The following is a 27,436-nucleotide window of genomic DNA, read 5'->3' on the forward strand; positions in this document are numbered from 1 at the left end:
TGGCAAGTAGAATTTAAAACAAAATGAGTTCACTATTTTGTGGTCATGAAAAAGAATGACATTTAATTGTATTTATTGCATTTATATTATCTTGCAATTCCATAGGAATTTCAGCAGTTTCACAAGGAGCAAACATTAAAAGATCCATGACCCAATAAAATCTCCCAAACTCACACAAGCTAGAAAATATGAAATACATGGGCCAGGAAAAAAAATCTCACATTGTTTGCAATTTGGGCCACATAGAATAATATTCCAATTATTTCTATCCTAGGTTGTTTGGCAGTACAAAGGGAATGGAATGGGACTGTTCGCCTCGTACCCTTGGCCATCCCTGGTTTGCCACCAGGGTTCCACCCCCAGCCATTAACTCCTACTGTTTCACCTCCACTGATATGACCCTAGCTGTTCACCCAGGCCAATGGGCTCCAGCCTCTTCCATCCCAGGCCCTTTGTCATGGCCCATTTGCCAAAATACTGTTCACCCAAGGCTTTTTGGCACACAAGACAGGTCACCACCAGCCAATCAGAGGAAGGGAAGGGAGAAAGCAAGAGAGAGGGAGGGAGAAAGTGTTCCATGTGTAGAAAGTTACCAAACCACTGAGGCAACTTCACAAGTAGTTGACAATGCAGAGGAGTCAATTGTAATTTTGGAAAATAAACCTGACACCAATTTTTATTATGATGGCTCAACACAATTGAAAGAAGAGCTTCAAGAAAATTTGCAACTTCTAAGAGGACAAGTTTAGGACAGTTTCCTCATGGATATTAACAAGGTTGCAAAATCCTTGAGAAAAAGAGAACCTTATAAACTACTTGACAAACATTCCAGAGAAAAAAAAGATTTTATTCCATGAAGGCAAACTGGAATGAGTGACTTAAACTTAATGAGTCAATTGGAATTAGGAAGGATTTTCATCAGTTTGATATTTGTAATTGAAAGAGTCTTTAATCTAAAGTGTGAAAATGTATTTTTCCCTTTATATATTTAATACTTAAATAATTCCTAAAGTTTGCAAAATATCATTGAAAGTGTATTGGAAAATATCTATGTTAAGAGAAAGTTAAAGAGAAAGTTAAAGAGAAAGATGTATTAGTCTAAAGAAAAATTAGAGCTTTATTCTATGAGGGTAACTTGGAGATATTCTATGAGGGTAACTTGGAGAGAGTAATCTACATTTAATGAGTTAACTGGAGTTAGTTGGAATTTTATTGGTCTGAAAGTGAACTTTAAAGTATATATGCTAAGAAAAAGTTAAAAAAAGATGTATTAGAATGTTTTCATTTTAGAAATGTTTTTAAAATGGATGAAACAATATTTTCCCTTTAAGGTTAAAGAATCTGAAAGAATGCAGAGAATTTTGTTAATATAAATGGTTAAGCATATTGGATAGGAATGGAAATTATTTGGGTAATCACCACTACCTAAAACAACCCTGGTGGCGCCTCCTTTTTTCTCCAACAATACAGTATGGTGAGGCCTGAATGCCTGCAATGACATTGACAAATCAATCTGTCTTTTTAGAAGCCAGAAAGCATGGAAGTTGACTGTTAGCAATTTATTATAAAAAAAGGAATGGTAGCAATATAGAATACATCAGTATTTGTGCTCACACACACATGTGGGTGTTTTAAACAGTATGGTCAATCTGGAGAAAAAAGGGTACAAATGAGGTGATTAGATAAGTTCATTAAACAAAATACCATCAGAGCACAGGTTCAATACTATACTACTATTGCTTTTATTATTGACTTTACAGGAATTAAATAATCAGAAAAACAAAAGGCAACTGCAACACTGCCATACAGCCAACTATTACACACCCAGTTTTTGCATACTTGATAGTAGCGCGAAATAGTAAAAACTACATGTCAAAAAACCAGAGCAAAAATTATGGCAGCTATTAACTTGCATTCAAAGGAACGTATAATTAAATTACTGTTAAGATAAACATACTGGAAAAATGCATCTACATTCTTTAAATGTTTGTCTTCTGAACTGCTCAAATGAAATTATTAAGTGAAGGGTCAAGATTTGCACATATTTTTGGCAGATAGAAGTTTTCCCAGTTCACAGCTTATGGCATGCTTGGAACAAACAGGGTCAATTATAAATCCTTCTACACAATCAAGTATGATGACCTATGAAAATAGAAGTTTATTACCTGTAAACACACAAATATACAAGCCTTTCCTTTCTTAAGTAACTGTAGTTTCACAATACATTTATCTTCTGTACCTTCCTCTTTCTCCTCTGTCTCTGCCCCTATCACATATCTTTTCCCTTTCCCTGCCCCGTTCTCGATCTCTGTCTCTTCGGGCATCTCGTGGCCGATCTCGTTCACGATCCCGCACTCTCTCTCGAGGCCTGCTTCTCCGGCCGCTGACAACTGCTTGTGTCCGTCGTAGAAAGTCATCTACCCTCATGTCATAGTCATGCTATGGAAGACAGAATAACTTCAAATATCACTGAGTTTAAAATCAGAATTCCTTCTACCAACTTGGGAGTTCCTAGAAATACTTGATCTAAATAATAATAATAATAATATTTTTTATTTGATTAGCCGCAACCCTCTCCCGAAGGACTCGGGGCGGCGTACAATCAAAACAAATAAAAATACACATAAGACAAACATATATACAAAAAGAACAGAGACATATACATATGTGCATGGAGGAGAGTTGACTTATAAGTGAAAGACAATTAAAAACACAATTTAAAATCCCCTTAAATAAAATTACTAAATTAAAAAACCCATCAGGAGCGTTACGAAGTTATGGTTGAGCCAGGCCAGCTATTTGGAAAAGGTGGGTCTTGAGCTTGACACGGAAGGAGCGGAGGTCAGTAGTGGTCCTAATATCCGGGGGGAGGTCATTCCACAGGGCTGGGCCCGCCACAGAGAAGGCTCTGCTCCTAGGCGCCGCCCCATGGCACTGTCTGGTGGACGGCACCTGGAGAAGTCCCTCTCTGTGCGAGCGGATGGGTCGTAGGGATGTATGGGGCAGAATACGATCCCGCAGGCTACCAATTATCCAGAGAAAGATAGTTCACTGTTCTAATCTTAAGATTGTTAGTATATACTAAAGACTACTTTTATTTAGATAGTAACAATATTGCAAGTCTGATTGTGCTCCTCCTCTCTTATAACCATGTGATTTAGGAAGGTGTTTGTGCACACTTTCTACACGACCTCGACTTAATCTATGTTTTTCCTTTGTGGAATATGGGAGGGGCTATGCGTGGGTATCAACCCAGCCTGATTGGTCCAGAGACTGAGGGAATTTCTTAGCCAAACCTCATCCTTCCCTTTGGCTCCCAGTTTTCCTTCAGTCTTTGGTCAAGCAGACTGTTTTTGTTGGCTCCTGCTTGGGAAAACTAAGAACTTGTTGGATTTGGCTGAATTGGGCATTTTAAATTCCAAATTACTTGGGCTGCTGGCTGTTAAAGGGGCCGCTTTTCCATTGCCACCTGGAGGGGGGGAATGTTAGGTACTGGTGCGATTAAGCACTAGCAATGAACCCCAGGTCGAGGTTATAACAGAGCAACCCTGTAAAGTATACGCAGCGTGCGATAGATAAAGCAACCACACTGAATAATGGATAGTAAAGTAACAAAATAAACTTTACTTTTTGAAGAATATAGCAAAATCCATAAACACAGCCAAAAAGTCATACACAGAAAAAAACAGTCCAATACTACCAAGATAACTTGGATACAAGTAGCAAATAACTTACACACAGTAAGTAGTAGCAACAGTAGTAACAGTTAGACAGCAGTTATCATACATCAATCAAGAGAGAGAGAGAGAGAGAGCAACAACATCAGCTGCAATTTAAATGCTGTAATCTACTAATTAGCAGAGCTCCTCTCTTAAAGATACATAACATGCCTTGTGCAATATATTGTCTACCCAACTTGTTGGTTACACCCTAACAGGGGTCGGCGTTTTTCTCCCCCACCCCCCAATTGCCACGCGGAGCAATGCCGGCTCCCTGGGAATGTGGGGGTGGCAGGCTCCATTTCGCAGCTCGTCGGGAGAGGCTGCACCGGCAAGAATGGGCTTGGAGAGCCCAATGCAACGATGAGGCGAGCAACAATCACGTGAAGAGGAGGCACGCGGCAATCGCGTGACGAGGAGGCGCGCGTGGCAATCTCGTGACAAAGTTTCGGATGGCAGCAGCCATCTTGGGTGGCCACAAGGCATGCCACAAGGCATGCCACAAGGCAGTGGCCATCTTGGGAGTGACGTGGATTGCCGGAACAGCTCCCCAGCATCGCGGCCACTAATCGAGGCTGGGGTAAGCCTTTTGGAGCAGGGAGCAGCCTAGGATCTCCCACAGCTGTAGCGCCTGAAGGCTTTTAGCGGCTTTACCACTTGGCACCTGACTGTGAGTACGATGGCGGCTGCCAGGGCTGCAGCTGGGCCGGTTTCACCAGGGGAGCTTCAGGACATGGGGGCGGAGGAGAGTGGCCCCAGGCCCCGCACCAGAGCGGCTACTTCCAAGCTCCTGGCCTCCCAGCGCTCTTCCAGGGCTACTGTTCAGGACTCCACAGGCAGGCAGCAGGAGGCTTGTGCCAGCAGACCTAGTCCATTACACAGGTCCAGGTCACTGGCCAGAGGTTTTAGCCCTTCCATTTCTTCTCCAGGGTCACCTGCCAGGCCTTCCAGGCACAATAGCCACGAGATTTCTCCATCCCCTCCCCACTCTCCCGGGTCAGTCAGGGATGTTATGGGGGATCCATTGGAGGGCACCTCTAGAGACTACCCCCCCTGTTTTGGCCCCCCTTCGGGCTGAGGCCCACGGTTGAAGACCTGGAGGATCTGGATCTTCTCCCAGAGTATCAGGAGACTTATTGATTCTGCCATCTCTCAGGGCATCGCCACAGGCCTGAGCCAGCAAGAGGCCCGTTCTCAGGGCCACAGGCTGCCTCGTGAGAGATCTCAGGTCAGGAGGTCTAGCGATAGGGCTTTTTCCCGGGAGGCTTCCAGGCCACGCTCTCCTTCCGTGGTCAGTGCGGGGTCAGTCATGAGGCAGGAGACCCAGCGTGAGGCAGAAGTTTCTGAGGATGAGGAAGCTCTTCCTCCTGATCCCGGGTGCTGCTTTCTTCAGAATGTCGGTTGAGCCTCCGGACCTTGGTTCAGCAGGTGTGCGCGAAAAGGTCCATTTCCATCTTGAACCTGTCCTGACTCCTGGGCAAGATGGTCTCTTGCATCGGCATCGTACCGTGGGTGTGTCTGCATGCCAGGCCTCTTCAATGGGCGCTCATTCCGTACCAACAGCGACTGCTCAGCAATTCTGCAGTTCTCATCACCTTGCCGGTGGACGTGAGGCTTTCCCTCCGGTGGTGGCTTTCCCCAGCGCTGGATCGGGGAGTCGAATTCAGGGAACCAGACCGCATCATGGTTACGACAGATGCCAGCCTTTTCGGCTGGGGGGCACTGATGGAATTGAAGGCGGTTTGTCTGGAGCTTTGCCACTTTCACGACCTCTTGGCCGGCCGGCATGTTCTTCTGACGGACAACGTCGCTGCAAAAGCGCACGTGAATCGCCAGGGGGGCATGCACTCGAGGAGCCAATGACTGGAAGTCCTGAAGCTCGGGTCATGGGCGGAGAGACACTTGTCATCGATAGTGGCAGAGCACATCTCAGGGACAGCCAACCACCAGGCTGACTGGCTCAGCCGTACAACCATGGACCACAGGGAGTGCCAGCTCCACCCCAATCTGTTCCGGAGGATTTGCCAGCGATTCAGCACCCCCACCCCCCCGGTGGACCTCTTTGCAACCCCGGTGAACGCACAACTCCCGCGCTTCCTTTCATGGTTTCCAGCGCGGGGAGCGGAAGGGACGGACGCCCTGTGGAGCAGCTGGCCAAGCGGTCTACTCTATGCCTTTCTACCCCTCCCCCTGATTCCGGGGACCCTGAGGAAGGTAGAGGCAGAGAGGGCTGTCATCATTCTCCTGGCCCCACACCGGCCCAGACGGCCGTGGTTTGCGGACCTGGTCCAGATGTCAATCTTGCCCCTGTGGAGGATTCCTCAGGAGGAAATCTCCTTGTGCTAGGGGGTCCTGGTCCATCCGGAGCCTCAGTGGCTCCACTTAACCGCCTGACACTTGAGCGGAGCCTCTTGAGAAACACCAACCTCTCATCGAGGGTCATAGCGACCATTGAACCCTCGAAGCATCCGTCGACCACTAGGATCTACAATTCTACGTGGGCGGCGGTCGTGAGGTGGTGTGCCTCCACGAACGTTCCGGCAGCTTCTGCATCCCTCCCTCAGGTCCTGGAATTTCTGCAGGATGGGTTGGACAGGGGATTGTCTCATAGCACCCTCTGTCACCAGGTGGCGGCACTGTCTACAGTGCTCGCTGTGGAGGGCCTTGTCCCTCTTTCTCAACTCCTGATGGTTAAATGGTTCCTTTGGGGGGTGGTGAATATTTGCTCGTCCACGATACATAGGTTCTCCTCCTGGGATCTGCCTTTGGTTCTTCGGGCTCTGACAGGGTCACCCTTCAAGCCCTTGAGGACGGTCCACCCTCGGCTCCTGACCCTAAAGGTCACATTCCTGGTGGTAATAACATCGGCCAGATGCATTTCGGAGCTGGGGGCACTGTCATCCAGGGGGGACCTCTGTGTGTTCTATCAGGACTGGGTGGTCCTCAGGTTGGACCTGGCCTTCATCCCTAAGGTGAACACCCCTTTCTATAGGGCACAGGAGGTGGTTCTCCCGAATTTCTGTCCTGCCCCCTCTCACGATAGGGAACGCCTGTGGCACAGGTTGGATGTTTCAAGGGCCCTTAGGAAATACCTCCGACGCACAGCCTCAAGTCACAGGTCTGAGGCTTTGTTTGTGTCATTCCTACCCGCTACCATGGGAGCTAGGGTTACACCTTCCCCCATCGGGAGGTGGATTTGGCAGGCCATTGTCATGGCCTACGAGGTCTCAAGTCAGGCCCCTCCCCCAGGGATTATGGCCCATTCCACACGGAGCGCGGCGACCAGCATGGTCGACCAGGGCTCCGTTCGAGGACATTTGCAGGGCAGCCACGTGGTCCACCCCGTCGCCCTTTATTCACCATTATCGGCTGGATGCCTTCACATCCGCTGTGCCTTCCTTTGGTCGCAGGGTTCTCCAACAGGTGATAGCCACCCCAGCTTCTACGTCCTAGACTCCCTCCCTAGGGACGATAGCTTGGGTATGTCCCACACGTAGCCCCTCCCACATCCCACACAGGAAAAAGGAACGTTGGTCCTTACCTGAACGTTAGTTTTCTGTGTGGATGTGGGGCGGGCTACATTCCTCCCTAGCAAGATGTAGTGGTTAGGTGAAGGGCTGGGGGTGGCCTGGTTGTCTTGTTATGCCTTTCAGGTGGACTGCTTGCCGTGGCCTTACGGAAAACTGGGAGCCAAAGGGAAGGAGGACGTGTGGCTAAGAAATTCCCTCAGTCTCTGCACCAATCAGGCTGTGTTGATACCCACGCGTAGCCCCTCCCACATCCACACAGAAAACTAACGTTCAGGTAAGGACCAACGTTCCTTTTTCCTTGGATCTTTGATAACTCTCCCCTTTCTGCCTAAGGACCGTCCTCTTTACTCTCTACAGTTTTCACATGTTGATCTTTATTTTTTTAATTGACATTTTTGAAATATGCTGCTTGCAAACCTTACCACACTGAAGTTTAGAAATACGTAAATATATATATTTCCCTTTCATTCAATTGTGTCCAATTCGTGAAGACTGCCTGGACAAGTCGCTGCAGTTTTCTTGGCAAGGTTTTTCAGAAGTAGTTTGACATTTCCTCGTAACTAGGGCCGAAAGAGTGACTGACCCAAGGTCACCCACCGAAAGAGTGACTGACCCAAGGTCATCCACCTGGTGTTGTGCCTAAGGTGAGATTAGAACTCACAGTCTTCTGCTTTCTAGCCTGATGCCTTAATCAGTACACCAAATTGGCTCTCATGTAAATATCTAGACCTAGATATTTAGCTGTAGATCTTTCATAATGAACATAATGGTTCTCAACCAAATCTGATGTGTGCATTTTCCTAACTTGGCAGTGACTGAGGCTGCACTTACCACTCGCTTATCCCTGTACCGTGCATCATGTGGTATGGGATGGTGTCCTGAGTAAGAAGGAGGAGCCTGTGGAAGAGGAGCATGGTGCTGGTAGTATGGGTGATGGGGAGACTGTTCTATACCTGGGTAAGGAGGCTAAAAAGAAACATTTTCCTGTTACTCCAGTAATCTGCAACCCCAGAACATAGCAGCATCAACCAGAAAATATAATTCGACATTTGAGCAATACTGCAAGCATGAAAATGCTTCAAAGGAGATATATCTAAATGATATTTGGATCCTTATGTGATTAAACCTTTTTGCAACAAGTACATTTTCACAACTGACCCCAGAAAAAGGCTGAAGTTATTTAGAGCATTTCCTCATACCTACTTCTAGTAAATGGTGTGGTGACTCAGCAGTTAAGATGCTGGGCTTGTTGGCTGGAAGCCCAGGTTCAAGACCTGAGCGTCACATGACAGGGTGAGCTCCCGTCCTTGCCCAAGCTCCTGCCAAACTAGCAGTTCAAAAGCATGCAAATGCAAGTAGATAAATAGGTACCATTTCAGTGGAAAGGTGACAGCGCTCCGTGACGTCATGCTGGCCACATGACCATAGAAATGTCTTTGCACAGCACTGGCTCAAAGGCCTTGAAACGGAGATGAGCACTGTCCCCTATAGTCAGCAATGACTAGCGGAGTAAAATAGAAATAGCACTTAGACTTACAGTATATACTGCTTCACAGTGCTTTACAGCCTTCTCTAAGTGGTTTACAGAGTCAGCATATTGCCACCCAACAATCTGGGTACTCATTTTACTGACTTTGGAAGGATGGAAGGCTGAGTCAACCTTGAGCCTGGTGAGATTCGATCTGCCAAACTGCTGGCAGCCGGTGATTAGCAGAAGTAGCCTGCAGTACTGCACTCTAACCACTGTGCCACTGTGCTCAAATACATCAGTAGGGACTCTTTTACCTTTTACTGCTAGTAAAAGACTCCCTTAAATATCTTTTTTGTAATAAGATAGAATAGCATTCCATCAATAAGGAAGGTCAATTGTTCAATAAAACCTTCAACTGAAATCACCCTATTCAGTATTTGTCAGGGTAATGATTTAAGAGCTGACCAGCTGCTACGATGATGTAATGCTAGGAATGAGTCAGCAAGGTTTTGGGGCTGTATCACTTTAAGAGCCTGTAATAAGAAGAGGCCCTGTTGGGGTGTATCTCTCTCTCTGTGTGTGCTGTAATTGCTGATTGCTCTTTGTTTGAGGTCTGACTAAAGTACATGTATGTATATATTATTTGTAGATAAAACCACTATTTAATTACAAACCTCTGTTTACTGTATTTGCTCTTGGGTTGTCTCACATAGTCACACTGTGCTCACTCTGACATTATTACTGCATTAGGACTATGCATCAACTACAAATTTGGTTTTGGACCCTATTTGATCATTCAAAAGCAAAGTTTCTATTAGGAGGATTCAAAGCATCTTCCTCCACCTGGATCTTGATTAGAAAATCCAAACTCCCCAATCTCTCATTATCACTGAGAAACAATGATTACCTTTCTTTTGTTTGATAGTATTTATGATCTCCTATTGGAGGATCCCTTATGAAGAAAAAAGTAAAGGTAAAGGTTCCCCTCGAACATATGTGCTAGTCGTTCCCAACTCTAGGGGGCGGTGCTCATCTCAGTTTCAAAGCCGAAGAGCCAGCGCTGTCTGAAGATGTCTCTGTGGTCATATGGCTGGCATGACTAAGCGCACTGTTACCTTCCCACCAAAGTGGTCCCTATTTTTCTACTTGCATTTTTACGTGCTTTCGAACTGCTAGGTTGGCAGAATTATGAAGAATACAGTGTACCAAATTATACTGTACATCAATGGGTTTGTGAAAATTCATTTTTACAAAGGACAGAAACTGGTAATTTAATTTCTTTAAAGAAAAAATGAATACTGGTTGACCATTATGAGACAGGCCCTGCCAGGTTTCATATGATTTTCCTCAGGGAAGCTGTGCAAAAGTAGACTCCCACAGTAGACTTTTTGTGGCTAAGTTCATTAAAACAGTAAAAATTAAGCTACTGCAAAATATTCCATATACAAAGTAAATTCTATTCTATTCTAGTCTATTCTTTCAGGTCAATGGTGTTCTAATTATCAAATAAACCAAGCATTTTGAGTAAATATATTGGGGTGGGGCAGGGCTGGAGAAAAGTGTGTTGGTGTTATCTAAGGGGAGATAGGGAAAAACATATTGGAGTAACAAGAATGGAGGTGGTTCGAGGTAAGTTCTCAGCTGGTCTCAACAAGAAAAGTTTTTATAAGGTTTTTCTTTTTAGAAATGCATTACAAAAACTAAAATACTAGAACTGTAACAGCAGTTGTGTTGGGACTGAATGTCCTGAAATGTTCCATTTCTCTTTCAAACAATATTGAACAGTTTTGTGGCATGGTTTGGTAATTTTCTTAAAAATCCTTCTGGAAAACCAAAATCTATCTTGAATACTACAAATCATTTCCAATTTGGGGAACTAATTTCCCAAGCTGGATCATCCCAGAACACCTGGAGGAGAAATGGAATGTTCTAGAAATGTTCTGGAATCACATAGCTTATGTCAGCCTTGTGAGGAAGGAAGTACACCCAGTTGAACTAATTCTACTTTATTCTAAAGTTACATTATCAGAATCTTACAATTCTGAAAATACATTTCTCCCCTGGTGCTTTTACAGCCCAAGAAACCAAGGGAGGGTCACTTCTGAGATGTTTGCCATGCCCACATTACTGCTACATGCTAAGCTGCCTCTTATCCAACTGTTCCCATGGTTGAGGGCTCTTCCCTGTTCTGGTCGCCACGATGTAAAAAAGATGTGGAGACTCTAGAAAGAGTGCAGAGAAGAGCAACAAAGATGATTAGGGGACTGGAGACTAAAACATATGAAGAACGGTTGCAGGAACTGGGTATGTTTAGCTTAAGAGAAAGAAGGACTAGGGGAGACATGATAGCATTGTTCCAATATCTCAGGGGTTGCCACAAAGAAGAGGGAGTCAAACTATTCTCCAAGGCACCTGAGGGTAGAACAAGAAGCAATGGGTGGAAACTAATCAAGGAGAGAAGCAACTTAGAACTGAGGAGAAATTTCCTGACAGTTAGAACAATTAATCAGTGGAACAGCTTGCCTCCAGAAGTTGTGAATGCCCCAACACTGGAAGTCTTTAAGAAGATGTTGGATAGCCATCTGTCTGAAACGGTATAGGGTTTCCTGCCTAGGCAGGGGGTTGGACTAGAAGACCTCCAAGGTCCCTTCCAACTCTACTATTGTATTGTATTGTATTGTATTGTCTTCTAAGGTCATTTCCACATACCATTTCATCTATGGCCTCTTATTGATTAATTGAGACTTATTTTTCTCCTCATACTCATCTGAAATGCTACTATTTCTAGCACAGCATTTCTTTGGAGAATATTAAGTTCTGTTTTTCAGCTATGGGTTTTATTACAGCTAGTCCTCAACTTGCGACCAGTCATTAAAAAACCTTCTGCATTTATGATGGAATAGGTGCTTTAATATCCATAAAGCTCCCCTGGCCATCATATATGGTCAAGCTACAACTTGGTCACATGACCGCATGTCAAGTGCTTGGCAGCTGGTCACCTTTATGACCAATTGTGGTTTTTCGTGGTCATGTGACTGCAATTTCCAAACTTTCTTGCCAGTTTCTCATCAAATCCTCAGTTAAAGTCCTTGAGGCAACGGATGTTCTGTAAGCCTGATCTAGTTCTTTCCCACTGAGATCATGTACAATTTTTAAATAGACTATGGCACGAAGAACATTCTGTGAAACTTGGAGTTACTACTTTAAATTGTAGTCTACAGATTTCATTGATGGAATGTGCTATGCCAAGAATGCATTTTCACAGGAACTACTTCTTGATTAGACCTCTCATTTTATTAAAATTAGGAAGTTACACCATAAAGGTCTGCCCAAAATTTTCAAGTGAGACTTAAAGCCACAGCAAAATGCTATTTTCCACATAAATGAGAGGGACAGCTGTATATATCAATATTCCCTGATAATACTATGGTTGTAGTAGTGCTAAAATCAAAGAATACAAAATTACGAACCATTCCTTGCCAAGGTGGTGGTGGACCCATGTTATGAAATTCTCTCACATAATCATTGTAAGACTACAAAAAAGAAAGGACATATACATGACTGTCAAAATCAAGCTATACTAAAATCATCTACCATTACCACCTATGAAAGACCATAAACTTACCCCATTTAAAAACACATCTCTCCGAACTCCTGAAAATCGTCTGTTGGGAATAAGTTTTATTAAATTAGACACAAATACCTAGATACATCAGGTTAGAAAACAGTATTGTTTAAACATTTCTTACCTGTCTATATCTTGGTATCTGGGATCTTTTAAATACCCTGTTTAAAATCAAGCACTGTTACATATCATATTTATTAGATTTGGCAAGATAAATAACCATTATCATCTTTCCTTTAAGGATGCTACTGCCTTGCTACTGATAAGGAGTGATCCTCCTCTTCCCAACTGGCCCATGAATTAGAATTAGGAAAACTATGTAACACTTTATGGCAATGGTGCTAAAGACGTTGTGCTCCAGGAGGCTGAATTTCAACTAATACTATCTTATATCTTTAGCCAGACTGGCTGGGGCTACTGAAATCTGTTCAGTCATACAGTAGATGAAAGACCATTGCCCCCATGCCCTCCCCCACCATGACATTGTGTGAAATTAAGTGAACAGTCTGTAATGCATGGTGTAGGATTCAATCTGGGTCAGTCACTGGGACCAGAGGTTTGGTTTACCAAGCTTTCAGACTTGTGCTGCATCCCATCCTCAGGGAACTTCTGTCCTGGAATGTGTGGTTTGGGCTATTCTATGTGTAGTATTTGTGTGGTGCCTGGTATGGATTATTGGGGTGTTGATGACTGGATTGGATTAAGTTGTTGGCTGTTGTTTCCTTGGACTGCCAAGTCCTCAGCTCCTAAGTACCTGATAAGCTCGTTGTAAATCAGCACTCCTGTTGACTGACAAGGGGCCCATTTCTCAGGCTTCAGTCATTTCCCTGGTTATTTTAGTACCTGCTCAGCCAACAATCTTAGTAGCTTGTGAAATTGATTGTATGTCCTTGTTCATTGCAATGTGACGCTACCAATGAGTTCAGATCTCCTCGTCTGACTGCTCACTTGTGTTCTTGCAACCTGGTGGTTAACTTCCTCCCCGTTTGTCCTACATAGTCACAAGGGCGATCCATGCATGGGTCCGCTAGATTACATTAGAAGTATCTCCCACCTCCAAGCAATCTTTACAATGCATGATTTGACCTTGTATGGTAAGCATCTGGGCAGTGTGCAATGCCCATTTGCAGATCTCGGAAGTTGCATTCTACTGCTTCTGAAATGTTTTTTGATGTATGGAAGGGTCTTCCATATAGTTGGTTTTATACCTTCTTTCTTCCTTTCTCTTCCTTGCGTGTTGTGCAGGCATTTTGTAATAAATGCTTGTGGGTACCCATTCTGCCTGAATTGTTCACGCATGTACCTGCTCTCCTGTTGTTTAGCTTGCTGGGTACTACAGTGGGTTCTTACCCTGCCATATAGTGTTCTGACGCAGCTCTTTTTGTGTGACAGTGGATGGTTACTGTGGAAACTAAGAATGCATGGAGTGTTGGTGGCCTTGCGAGAAACCATGGTTTCTAGGCTTCCATCTTCCTGCCTATTAACAAGCACATCTAAAAATGGTAATTGTCTAGTTGTTTCTTCCTCTATTGTGAATTGTATGTCTTGGAAGATGGAGTTCAGTAGGGTATGAAAGTCTTTCAATGCATTTCTTTTGATGATGACATATGTGTCATCCATGTAACGGCACCAAAATTTAGGTGTGTAGTTTTGAAATGCACGGTGTTCTAGTTCATGCAAGACAGTTTCTGCAATGACTGCAATGAAGTTCCCTGAGGATGGGCTCCAGCACATGTCCAAAATCTTGGAAGACTACACTATTTTAGTACCCCTTATTCTTATATGCATTCCAGTGTATTCTCATATATCTAGTTATCTTAATCAGAGCCTTTACAACTTTAAATTTAAATAATTTAATATTTACATTCCCACAACTATTTTAATATATAAATCTGTAAGTTTGTGCATAAACATTTAAACAATAAGATATTAACCTGGTCTTTGGTGAAACTCAGGGGGATAATCAGTCCTTGGTTTCTTTCTGCTGTTATGAATATCATAATCCTCTGGTCGACGCCTACATAAATTAGACAATAATTAAGAACTGTTTGGAACAACGTACATAAATAAAACATCCTTAGAAGGACCTACCAGAACACCCCACAACTTTTTTGGAGCTTTTTTGGTGTATTTTCTATAATTCCCTATATGAGTTTCACAGAATTTGTCACAAAGAATTAGTATTTATAGTAGCAACAAAATGTATGTTATTAACTAGAATACTATGATGTGAAGATTTTAGATTTTTAACAGGGAATTCATACCTAAATCCAATCTTAATGTGATTTTTTTTAAATCACTGACTTTTTGGGGTATTGTTCTCCTGTATCCATAAAACTTGCAGCATGACATCTACTTGATGCTTACAGAATTTCTATATTGAGGGGTATCCTGCAAGCATAACCCACACAATTTGTGAACATTTTATATGCTTGATCTGATTAACTGTCCTACTTGGTCTGTAAAAAACTTTTATCAATTTCCAACATGTAAATCCCAACCTGCATAGACACAATTACTAGTTACTATACAGAAAAAAACATTTAAGGCATAAATATTTTAACATCATACTCTTGAAATTGGAGCCTATTGTTTTAGGCCTTTGTATTCATTTTAGTAACATGAATTTTAAATTGATTTTTTGGAAATGGTCTTTCAGATTTCTTACTCTAGTTTGCTTTTCACTGTTCATTAGTATGTTACCTGATATTCCCTTCCAAATACACCTTCAGAATTTCTAAAACAGGGAAACATGAATATAAGTAGTCCTTGGCTTACGACCACAATTGAGCCCAAATTTTGTTATGTGAGACAGTTAAGTGAATTTTGCCCCATTTTATGACCTTTCTTGCCACGTTGTTAAGTGAATCATTGCAGTTGTTAAGTTAGTAACACAGTTGTTAAGTGAATCTGGCTTCCCCATTGACTTTGCTTGCAAGAAGCATCTGAATTTTGATCACATGATCATAGGGATACTACAATGGTTGTAAGTGTGAAAAATGGTCATAAGTCACTTTTTTCAGTGACATTATAACTTTGAATAGTCACTAAATGTACTGTTTTAAGTTGAAGACTACCTGTAGACCATGAAGTGATTCCTCTTGCCTCCCCACTTATTTAAATTATCATTCTTAAGAATAAGTATCATAATTCTGAGAAAATAAAGCAACTGTATGTACATCAAAGAGATTTAGAAAATAGCTGGTGAAAAGAATAAACATACTGTTTTCTTGTAGTTTGAGTGTGCACTTACGACTGGTATAATATATGATAGTAACAGTTCATATAGTAGTCCAACTACTGACTTTAAGCTGAAAGCCACATACATAAATGGAGGCCCTGGCAGTCTTGAGAAGGTGTAATGGTGTTATAATGTATACTTTGCAGTCCATTGCAAAACTTTCACTTGTAAACACTTTATTGCACTGGAAATCTCTTAGGGCTTAATTTCAAAAGCCATCTTAGTGCTCAGTCCTTTTATGCCCAAAGAAAGGGGAGTTACTACCAGGATTCATCCTATCTACAGGTTACAATGTCTTTTAAGAGTAAGGCTATTTGGGGGTGGGGGGGTGGTGTCGTTGGATATCTGTACCTACCACAGGACATTTCCACAAACTGGAAACTCTAACCAAATTGGTTTCAGCCCAAACCATACAGTCTTTAGCAGAAAAGCTTTAGATTTATCAGAAAGCAAAGTGGCTACACAGGGATCAGGGAAACATGTTGGATAGAAGGGATTGTTATCAGTCCTTTGCAAAGACTCCTCCAATTCTGTAACAAGATATACCCTTCTTTCTGGGGAAAGTTGGTAAGTTCATAGAGCAGTGATCAATAACCATGGTGATCCTCTAAAACCACTTTTAAGTCCAGAGGTGCTGCCAGCATCTGGAAAGGTTGTGTACACAGACACAGCAACAGCCATTCTTTTTGGTTTGTTGCTGGGTCTCCAAGAGCTACTTCCTTTGAGAGAACCTATGACTCCCAGAAGCTCAGCAAGATGTAAGAGAATATTGAAATGGGCTTAACTGCAGCACGATGATACAATTTGAAACAGTCTCAAACAAGCTCTTCTTGAAAAGCAAATTAAAAATATTTCATCCTCAAAATGAGGCGACCATTTTCTGCAAAATTATAAGTGATCCTGATAAAAGTCCCATATTTGACAAGACCTATCCAGAGATATACCTAAAAGTAAAGGCTTTTACAAGATATTTACACATTTTGGAACACAGAGACTTGATTTTCCTTCTCCTAACCTGGTCTTGAAAAAAATCAGCTTACCCATAATTAACAGAGCCATATAATCTGTATAAAAATCAAGTCAAAGCTAGATGGACATGAACTTATTTTCTGTGTAAGCAAAATGTCTCCATTTTCCTCTTGAAAGTGACAAACTGGGGGAGAGGGACAATGTGAAATCCTCAATGAAGCCACAAGCCCATCCATGCAGCTTGATATGAGGATTTTCTCTCTTCTTGATTGCAGGGAAAGCTTTTTCATTAATCATATTCCTCCATCATGTTATTCTGACACATGTGCCTATTATCAGTCCAAAAAATGTTTCTAACCTTCCCACATCTCTAAGTGGCTCTCGACGGGATGGACGACCTCTTAACTGGGGCTGAGAGTGCATTCTTCTCTTATGACGCATTTTATGAATGACTTGATACAAGTCAATACTTTCATCAGGAGGGAATAAGAGACAAAGTTGGGTTCCACATTCAAGCTCAATTTCCTGTAAAAATTAAATGTTGATAAGTTCATGTCAGAGCCCACACAAAGGAATCAATATTTAATTATGTGGTTTCATTCTAAGAGAAAATGAATACATTTTATGAGTGGTAACACCTAATTTAAGAAACATGTGAAAGTGTAGGAGATGACCAGGCTGAGCCCAAGAGAGGGGTCAAATGCATCATAAGTCATGAATCCCTGCATGCCCACAAGAGATCTAAGTCCAGCCCACTTTGAATGTCTTCTTAATTCCTGCTCATTTCTCTTGACAGTTAGTTGGTCAGATTCTTGAAGAGAGCTTAATTTTGCAATAAATCTTTATACTCATTTGAACTGCCTGAATCTCCTGACATTAATCTGACCAACTCCCTTCACCAAAATTCTTTTTGGTCTCCGGAATACCCTAGCCATGACCTCAGATCCCAGAGCTGCAGCAATAGCAGATGAGCCAGACCTCCGCTTTATTAGCAGACACCAAGATGGCATCGAAGACGAAATCAGGAATCTTGCAGCCAATTTTCAACAAATGATGCAGCAAATGCAGATCCTGACTCAACAAGGTATTCCTCTGCAACCACAACCACCTGCACCACCAGCCCAGGCACAACTGCCAGTTCCTGCCACACTTATTCCCAAGTCTCCCAGCTGCCTACCACAGAGATTCACTGGTGAGCCTGATGAGAATATTCCTAGCACAGTGCAATGTGTTCATCAGCACCCGACCTGGGGAGCTTCCGACAGACAGATGAAGTGTCTCCTTCATCCTCACTCTTTTAACTGACTCCACTGCCAAATGGGCTCTTCCACTCATTGAAACGAACATCCTGGATAGTTACCCAAAGTTTCTCACTAGATTTAGAGAGTGTTTTGGAGACCCTATTAGGATAGAAACTGCTGAACAGGGCATCTTCCAACTCCACCAAGGCAACAACTCGATGAGAGCATACATGGAAGATTTTAAACTCATTGCAACAGATCTGGGTTGGAATGAGCCAGCCCTAAGAGCATAATTCAAGAAGGGCCTCAAGAAGGCCATAATGACACAACTGATACAACAAAGGATTCCCCGGGGTCTACAAGACCTCTACCTAGCTGCTAGAACAGCTGAATCTCGAGTTGCAGAACCAGCCAACTGCTTCCAAACCTGACTTCCCCTGTCACTATCCCTAGCCTCCCTGTGCCCTTGGATTTGGATGCTGAAGAGCCAATGCAAACTGGAGCAGCCAGACAAGCCCTGGGAGCAGAAGAACCAGAAAGGCACAGACAGCTCACCCTGTCTATTCTATACACTACTATACTATACTACTATACTACTATACTACACTACACTACACTACACTATACAGAAAAAAACATTTAAGGCATGAATATTTTAGCATCATACTTTTGAAATTGGAGCCTATTGTTTTAGGCCTTTGTATTCATTTTAGTAACTTCAATTTTAAATTGATTTTTTTGGAAATGGTCTATCCGATTTCTTACTCTAGTTTGCTTTTCATTGTTCATTAGTATGTTACCTGATGTTCCCTTCCACCCAAGCACTGTATGGAGCTCAATTACTTCCACGCTCAGGTATGTTAATAAAATTTGATTCTACCCTGACACTTCCCAGTGGTCAGGAAACCACCATCCCTGTTTTGATAGATTCTGGGTCAACCTCTGACTTCATAAGCCTAACCACAGTTCAAAAACTTAAGATATCTAGTTTCCCTGAAGTCTCCATTTCCAGTGATAACTACAAGTAGTCCTCGACTTACGACCACAATGGAACCCAAAATTTAAGTTGTTAAATGAGACATTTGTTAAGTGAGTTTTGTCCCATTTTACAACCTTTCTCGCCACATTTGTTAAGTGAATCACTGCAGTTCTTAGTAACACGGTTGTTAAGTTAAACTGGCTTACAATGGTATATTTGACTTTGCTTGTCAGAAGTTTGCAAAAGGGGATTACATGACTCTGGGACACTGCAACCGTCATAAACGTGATTCAGTTATCAAGCATCCGAATATGAATCACGTGACCATGGGGATGCTACAACGGTCTTAAGTGTGAAAAATGGTCGTAAGTCACTTTTTTCAGTGCTGCTGTAACTTTGAATCAGAGGTGGTTTCCTACCGATTCGGTCTGGTTCACCCAAATAGGTAGTAAAAATCTGCCGTACCTTTCTGAACTGATAGTAATGGCATCCTGGCCATGCCCCCAAACCGGTTCCCCGGTCACCGCTCACTCGGCCCACCCCTGCTCTACAGCTTGTCTGCCTGAAGCGCTGCGCCCCTGATCTGTCTGCCAGGCAAGCCTGCAATTCGCAACTTAGCTAGCTGCCCCTGCCCCCTTCCCCGCGGCCCTGCCATGTTTCCCTGCCTTCCACATGGCCTTACTGGCAATCCCCCATGCCCGCTTGTCTTCTGAGGTCGGCATCCAGCCCGGCCTGGCCAGTGGGCGGGTGGGCGGCCCTTGGTGGAAACGCAGATGCTGTGCTGGCGCTGAGAGGGGCGGCAGCAATGCTGTGGGAGGGCAAGCAAACATCCCGGGGCTGCTGCACATGCACCCGCTCCATTTCTGCAAAGGCAGAGCCCCCCTGCTGCAGGGCGATCCAAAGAGGAGAGGAGGATGCTGTAGAAAAGGCTGCCTTCCACTGCATGCCTCTCATGCTAGCTCCGTGGGGCTTCGGGCTCCAAGCAGCCCACTGGCTTCCCACCCAGCCACCTGCCTGCTCCTTGGCCACAGCGCCGCTTACCACCGGCGAAGAAGCAGAGCAAGTGGCAGAAGCTGCTGGCAGGTGAGTGGAAGGCAGCCTTTTCTGCAGCATCCCCATCCCCTCTTTGGATCGCCCTGCAGCATTGGGAGGGGGGCTGGGTATGAGGTCTCTGAGCGAGCGCTGGGCAAACAGGCAGTGGACGACCTCGTTTTGCAGTCGCTGGTGAGTGGCTGCATTCAGCCAGGGGATTGGAGGGGGCAGCTGAGCGAGCGCTGGGCAAGGAGGCAGGAGGGTGACCTCAGAGGCCCATTGCCACCCCAGCTTTGCGCCCAGTCGGCTCTGGTTGTGCACTATTGGTTGGCTTAACGGTTGGGCGTGGGGAGTAGGGGGGGCGCTGCCAGGCAGGAGTGGTTTGGCTCGGTTGTTCCCTGGGCGGCAAAGCAGACAGACTCAAAAAGGATGAAGGGGATCTTTGGTGGAGCTGGTCGAGGGAGCAACCCCTGGCTTATTGAGTTTAACTGTGGTTGATGGGCCTTGCCTTGGGGTGGGGGGTGGGCCCAAATTGGACCCCACTGTGAGCATCTTTCAGGTGTTGTGTGCAGGGAAAAACCTTGCACAGTAAACAAAACCTTGTGAGGCTGAGGCAATTAACAGCTTCTCGCATTCTTGAGAAGTTTTTCTTTACTGTGCAAGGGGGTGGCAGGTGGGGCAGGGGCGGGGCGGGCCACGAGATGCGCATCTTACCGGAGACTGGCAGCTCCAGATCTTGCAGCTATTTGGGGGGGGGGGGGTTCTTTTAAAAAAACGCCTTTCCAGACGAGCTTGAAAACCTCCAAAGTTGCTTTGGGAGGGGGCAGGCAGACAGGCAGCATTCGCCCCACCTCCCTGGCCCTTGCACAGTAAAGAAAATCTTGCAATTGCCAGAAGTTCTTAACTGCCTTTACTGTGCAAGGGCTGGGAGTTGCTGTAGGCTCCGAGGCTGCAGGCAACCGGGGAGGGGGCCCCCTCTCTCTTTCTGACTAATTTACACTCACTCATTAATAAGATGGATGAATTACTTCTTTTTAATAGATGCAATTCTGATTTGGATGAACTCACAGATACTGTAACATCATATGTCAGTTTTTGTGAAGACCTATGTGTGACGACCTGAAAACTGAGAATATACAGTAACAATAAACCTTGGTTCACAGCTAAATTTAAGCAGCTACATAGTACCAAAGAGGAAGCCTACAGAAAAGGTGATAGAATGCTGCACAATCAGGCCAGAAACATATTAACAAGGGAGATCAGAGCAGCAAAAAGAAGCTACTCTGAAAAGCTAAGAAATCAGTTCTCAACAAATGAACCAGCAAACATGTGGAAAACTCTTAAAAATATCACTGGTTACGGCAAACCCCCTTCCCCAACTGAAGGAAATCAATAGCTGGCAGATGACCTGAATGTGTTCTACTGCAGGTTTGAGAGAAAACTACTGCCACCCATCTCCACAATCCCCATCTCAGACACACCAACATCAGCTAAGCCTCCTACAACCTACCCTATCCCATTGGGCCCACCACCTCTGGTGATTACAGAGAATGAGGTGCAAAGCCTATTTTACAGACAAAAGCCAGGAAAAGCACCAGGTCCAGACAAGATAACTCCTTCTTGCTTAAAAGCTTGTGCTGACCAACTGGTTTCCATCTTCACCTGCATCTTTAATAAATCACTAGAGATGTGCTATGTTCCTTCTTGCTTCAAATGCTCTGCTATCATCCCAGTGCCGAATAAACCCTCCATCAAGGAACTGAATGACTTCAGACTAGTTGCTCTAACATCTGTAGTTATGAACACCTTTGCAAGACTAGTGCTTGGCCACCTGAGAATCACCACGGATCCGCGGTTAGACCCCTTGCAATTTGCCTACCGAGCAAATAGATCAACAGACATCATCTTGAATCTCCAAAGACCTATGCAAGGGTCCTCTTTTTAGACTTCAGCTCAGCATTCAATACCATCATTCCAGATATTCTTCTAACTAAACTAAATCAGCTAGCTGTACCTGACCACACTTGTAAATGGATCATAAGCATCCTAACATACAGGAAGCAACAGGTGAAGCTAGGCAAGATCACATCAGATACCTGTACAATTAGCACAGGAGCCCCCCCAGGGCTGTGTGCTCTCACCACGCCACTCTTTTCTATACACCAGTGACTGCATCTCAAAAGATCCCTCTGTTAAAATACTGAAGATTGCACATGATACAACAGTGATTGGTCTCATTCAAGACAACAATGTATCTGCATACAGATGGGAGGTTGAACAACTAGTGTTGTGGTGCAGCCAGAACAATCTTGAACTAAATATACTGAAAACCGTAGAAATGGTTGTTGATTTTAGAAGAAACCCTCCCATACTACCACCTCTTACAATCTAGACAACACAGTATCAATAGTAGAGACCAGTGGTGGGTTACGACCGGTATGCCCTGGTATGGGTGTACCAATGCCTGCCGGGAGCACTGGGTACCGCCACCTGCCTGCCCGAGCTCACCGGTATTTGACGCTTCCGTGCACGTGCATGGAGTGTACGGCGCCTGTGTGACACTCCACCGAGCAGCTGGAGCATTGCGGAGGCATGGTGGAGCATGACAGGAGGTAAGGACGCATGCGCTGCACGCGTTCATGTGGTGGACGCCGGGTCCCATTGTACCGTACCGGTTGCAACGGGATCCAGAACCCACCACTGGTAGAGACCTTCACGTTTCTAGGTTCTATCATATCTCAAGACTTAAAATGGACACCTAACACCAAAAACATCATCAAAAAGCACAACAAAGAATATTCTACCTGCGCCAACTCAGAAAGCTCAAACTGTCCAAAGAGCTGCTGATTCAGTTCTACAGAGAATTATTGAGACTGTCATCTGCACCTCCATAGCTTTCTGGTTTGGCTCTGCAACCAAACAAGACAGACACAGACTTCAACGGATAATTAGAACTGCAGAAAAAACAATTGCTACCAACCTGCCTTCCATTGAGGACCTGTATACTGCACGAGTCAAAAGAGGGCTGTGAAAACATCCTGGACATAAATTGTTTCAACTTCTACCCTCAAAACGACGCTATACAACTGCAACAAGCTGTTAAATGTTGTGTTTGTTCCTTAAGGGAGGAAATTTTACAGTTCTGTCACTTTGATATGCTTTGATATGAACACTTTGATATGAACAACCACACACAAGGACAATCTTTTCCCCGAATGCCATCACTCTGCTTAACAACTAATTCCCACAACACTGTCAATGTTTAACAACTAATTCCCACAACACTGTCAATAATTTACTAAGACTGTATTACTATTATTCTTCTCTTCCTTCCTAGTATCTATCTCTCCCCACTTATGACTATAACCATGTTGCTTCCTTCCTAGTATCTATCTCTCCCCACTTATGACTATAACCATGTTGCTTGTATCTTTCAATTTATGTTTTTATTTGTTTCCTAGTACGATTTGATAGCTTATTAGTAACCTTGACTATCACTAAGTGTTGTATCTTTTTATCCTTGAATGTATTTTATTTTCCATATGTACACTGCGACCATATGCACCAAAGACAAATTCCTTGTGTGTCCAATCACACTTGGCCAATAAAGAATTTAATTCAATTCAATTCAATTCTAATGTCACAATTTGCGAAAAGGGAGACTACCAATCTGTGATATGCTGTGTTTGTGCATGTTTACCACTGCTATTTTGTTATCTTCCCTCCCACCAGTTCAATACCTATTTTCCTTCATTATGAGTGCTTTCATTAGAGAGTTGTATGACAATTCTTTTGGCTTCAAGAAACCTTGTTATAGAAATCTACTTACAATGGTATATTTCATTTTAAAGGAACTTGCTGTACATGTTCCCAGATGTTTTAATAAAATATTATTTGGAAGCGCAATATTTTACCAAAATGTGACAATATCATAGATACTTATGGGGTCATTCCACGTCAAGTGGTCTGGGGCTCCCTGCTCGACCACCACAGATTTCAATGCAATTTGATGTGAACATGCACACCTGGATCAATGGTATTGGACAGTTTGGCTGCAAAGTTAATCATGTAATTTGAAACTTTGCTGACAGAAATCAAATTAGAATCAACTGGCACAAACTGGTGATGATCTCTTGTGCCAGCTATTGTGCTGCTAACTTTCCATCTTTCTTCTTGCAGCATCCTGCTTTCTTTGATTTCTTCCTTCAGAATGTATATATAGTTAATCCCGTGAATGTTTCACCATGTGATTTTGTTTCACCAAATCATCATGCGACGGAGTGGCAGAACTAAACATTTGGCTGCTTGCATCAGCCTCCAGCGACCATCAGCTGACCAAATACTGACGCCGACAGATCTGTTCAACTTTTGCGACAGAAACATTCACAGAATTAAATATATATCATATTTTTGGGAGTCTAAGACGTACCTTTTTGCCTCAAAAAAGAGGCTGAAAATCTGGGTGCGTCTTATACACCGAATACAGATATTTTGTTTCCTCCCAAAGCCCTGCCCCCTTCACCACAATGGCCGTGCATACCCTTATGGAGGCTTTCAGAGAGCTCCTGGGGGCTGGGGACAGCAGTAATAAGCAAAAAATGGGCCGTTTTTTGCCCCCCCAGCCCCCAGCTCTTTAAAGCTTTTTAACTGATTTATGAGAATTACATTGATCAAGTGCTGTTCCAGCAGAAACACCTACCTGTCTACTGTATTTCTATCTCTATTTCTCTCTCTCTATCCCTCTCCATACCTACCTACCTACACACTCTCTCCCTACCTACCTTCTGTATTTCTCTACCTATCTCTATTTCTCTCTCTATCCCTTTATCTACCTACCTAACTACTCTCTCTCCCTACCTATCTACTGTATTTCTCTATTTCTCTATCTCTCTCTCTCCCTACCAACCTACCTACTCTCTCTCTCTCCCTGTCTACTGTATTTCTCTCTCTCTCTATTTCTATTTCTCGCTCTCTATCCCTCTACCTACCTACCTACACACTCTCTTTTTCTCTCTCTCTATCCCTTTATCTACCTATCTACATAACTACTCTCTCTCTCTCCCTACCTACCTACTGTATTTCTCTCTCTTTCTCTCCCTCTCTCTCCCTCTACCTACCTACCTACCTACCTACCTACTTTTTTTAAAAAATTGCCTCTTCAAAACCTTGGTGCGTCTTATACTACAGTGCATCTTATACTCCGAAAAATACGGTATGTTCCAAAGGAATAAATCAAAGAAAGCAGCATACTGCAAGAAGAAAGATGGAAAGTTAGCAACACAATAGCTGGCACAAGAGATAATCACCAGTTTGTGCCAGTTGATTCAAATTTGATTTCTGTCGGCAAAGTTTCAAATGAGACGATTAACTTTGTGGCCAAACTGTCCAATACCATCGATCTGAATTTAAAATTGGCCAACATATTTTCTGGTTGTTATGTTGCCTGCATTTATGACAAAAAACTGTGGGTAGGCAACGTCGTGGAAATTTCGATTGAACAAAATGATGTGTTGGTAACATTTATGCATTTGTGAGGCCCTCCTCATTCATTTTATTGGCCTGAAAGGCAAGATGTTTGTTGGGTTCCTGAACCTTTTAAAAAAAAATTGTTTTTAAAAACATAAAAGACAACATAAAAAATTATCATCCATTACATACAGCATGTCGTTTGGTTACAAGCTTTTGTGCATCCATATTTTCAATTACATATACAGTCACAAATTTTCCATCTAATATGACTAGGTAACTCACTTTCATTTTACATCATATATTCAATTACAGTTAATATTTCTTTCTTTCTTATTTGCGTGCTTCCAGTGCAGAGGTGGGATTCAACCAGTTCTAGCCTATTCACTAGAACTGGTAGTTAATTTTCTAAGCAGTTTGGAGAACCAGTTGTTAGAAGAAATCTCCTTTTGTTTTTTTCCACTTTACAGGGCTAATCCTGTAAGGAAGGCAGGAAAGAAACATTTTGGTGTTGCTTCTAGTCTAATCTTTATTGCCCTGCTTACAGAAACTGCCTCTCTTATTACATTCTTGGCAGCACACCTAGACGTTCTTCCAGCCGGGATGCAATGAATCAGCACTTTGAAGAAATAATTGAATATCAAAGCAGAGCTGCCAGAAAGAAGCTTTTCATGACAAGGAACCAAGATGAGTGACATTCAGCAAGGCTTCTTGGTTAGCTAGAAAGATTGACAAACCTGAGTTTACATACCCTTTCTGACTTCTGGTTTAACACTGTTTTTGGTGAAGTTTAATTCTGTGCTTGGTGATGTTTAATCCTGTGTTTATTGATGGGATAATTTTCCCTATTCAGCTTTGTTTGGAAGGGAAAATGTTAATCAGTTCCTGAAAAGAAGCAGCTTCAGAAAACTGGCTAGTTCCTGTGTCTATTTGTTCTGGTAATTGGTTTAACAAGCAACAACTACTGTGTTTGCTCCTTTGCTTCATTCTAGTGTTAATTGCTTTCTTTGTAGTTAGGCTTATCTCAAGTGTTTACACTTGAGCTTGCCTGGGGTGTGAGCTCTAGAAATGAGTTTGTGTTTTAGTTTTAAAAGGATTTAAACTTGTGATTTAATAATTTGTATTGTGTCTGAATATTTCCCTGCCTCATGGTTTCTTTTTCTATCTGGCTAGGGGGGTCTTCCTTCACTGCTTTAGTGGTTCTTGGCACTGTCCTTTTGGGGTGTACTTCCAAGAGGCAGGATGCAAGCTTGGCACTGATTATTTTACTGCCTTTCTGGGGGGCATGTGATCTTTCCTTAAATCTGGATGATTTCCTTAGGCTATTTCAGGGGTGGGGAACTGTGGCTCTTTTGCGACTTGTGGACTTCAACTCCCAGAATTCCAGAACCAACATAGCTGCCTCAGGAATTCTGGGAGTTGAAGTCCACAAGTCGCAAAAGAGCCACAGTTCCCCACCCCTGGGCTATTTTATGAGGTGAGTCAGACCAGCTGGTATCTTTAAGTGGTGCAAATGGATCTAAGGATTGCTTCTTCTGAGTGTGCTCTTTCTGGAGAGCTTAAATGACCTCTCTGCTAACTTTATGAGCAAAAATTGGCTGCTGATAGATATCGTTGCATTTTAACTATTTTAATTCCTCAAGGTGCTCTGGCACCCTGCCTGATTTGTAACTCTGGCTTGCAGGTATTCCTAATCTAATGATTGGTATTTAGGGCAGATTTTTGCAAGCAAAGAAGCTTTTTGTATTTTTGTACAGGTAATCCTTGACTTACAACAGTTCATTTAGTGACCATTCAAAGTTACAATGGCACTGAAAAAAGTGACTTATGACTGTTTTTCACACAACTGTTGCAGCAATGCCATGGTCACGAGAGGCCAGGCTAGGTGAAGTGCCCCTCAACATGAGTGACATCAAGTTGGCCACGCCCACCCAGTCACATGACCACCCAACCACATCCACCAAGCCACACCCACAGAATCAGTCGTAAAAGTTTTTGAATCTCACCACTGTTCCAGTGCCTTCAGTTACATAGTCAGGTCGACAGTATCAATTCCTAGAAGCGATGCTAAAGAATGTGGCATGTAAATTCAATAATAAATAAATGATTGTTGGAATTTGACAGTTTATACGAACAGTATGGACTTTGGCTTGGGAACCATAT

At 43.3% G+C, this 27,436-nt stretch overlaps 2 protein-coding genes across 6 annotated transcripts in view; one reads left to right on the forward strand and one right to left on the reverse strand.

Annotated features, from left to right (window-relative positions):
- Positions 1-1,718: 1,718 nt before the first annotated feature.
- LOC309400337 (YTH domain-containing protein 1-like) overlaps positions 1,719-27,436 on the reverse strand; it is a 115,232-nt gene continuing 89,514 nt past the window's right edge. For 4 of the 5 annotated variants that reach the window (XM_081968761.1, XM_081968759.1, XM_081968760.1 and 1 more), the window contains 7 exons: positions 16,914-17,080; positions 14,280-14,362; positions 12,470-12,506; positions 12,346-12,385; positions 12,191-12,253; positions 8,081-8,215; positions 1,719-2,439 (listed from right to left, as the gene is read on the reverse strand). In XM_081968761.1, coding sequence (XP_081824887.1) covers positions 2,227-2,439; positions 8,081-8,215; positions 12,191-12,253; positions 12,346-12,385; positions 12,470-12,506; positions 14,280-14,362; positions 16,914-17,080 — 738 coding nt within the window. In that variant the 3' untranslated portion in view covers positions 1,719-2,226. The remainder of the gene's footprint in view (positions 2,440-8,080; positions 8,216-12,190; positions 12,254-12,345; positions 12,386-12,469; positions 12,507-14,279; positions 14,363-16,913; positions 17,081-27,436) is intronic. The other variant, XM_081968762.1, reaches the window with a different exon arrangement.
- On the forward strand, positions 2,451-7,216 carry LOC309400291 (uncharacterized protein; the record flags this gene model as incomplete). The annotated part of the gene is made up of 2 exons (XM_081968700.1): positions 2,451-3,489; positions 3,938-7,216. The coding sequence occupies exon 2, from the start codon at positions 5,822-5,824 to the stop codon at positions 7,214-7,216; it is 1,395 nt and encodes a 464-aa protein (XP_081824826.1). The 5' UTR covers positions 2,451-3,489; positions 3,938-5,821.

Source organism: Natrix helvetica (assembly GCF_964273705.1).
Source record: "Natrix helvetica genome assembly, chromosome: W".
In the NCBI taxonomy this organism is placed as follows: Eukaryota; Metazoa; Chordata; class Lepidosauria; order Squamata; family Natricidae; genus Natrix; species Natrix helvetica.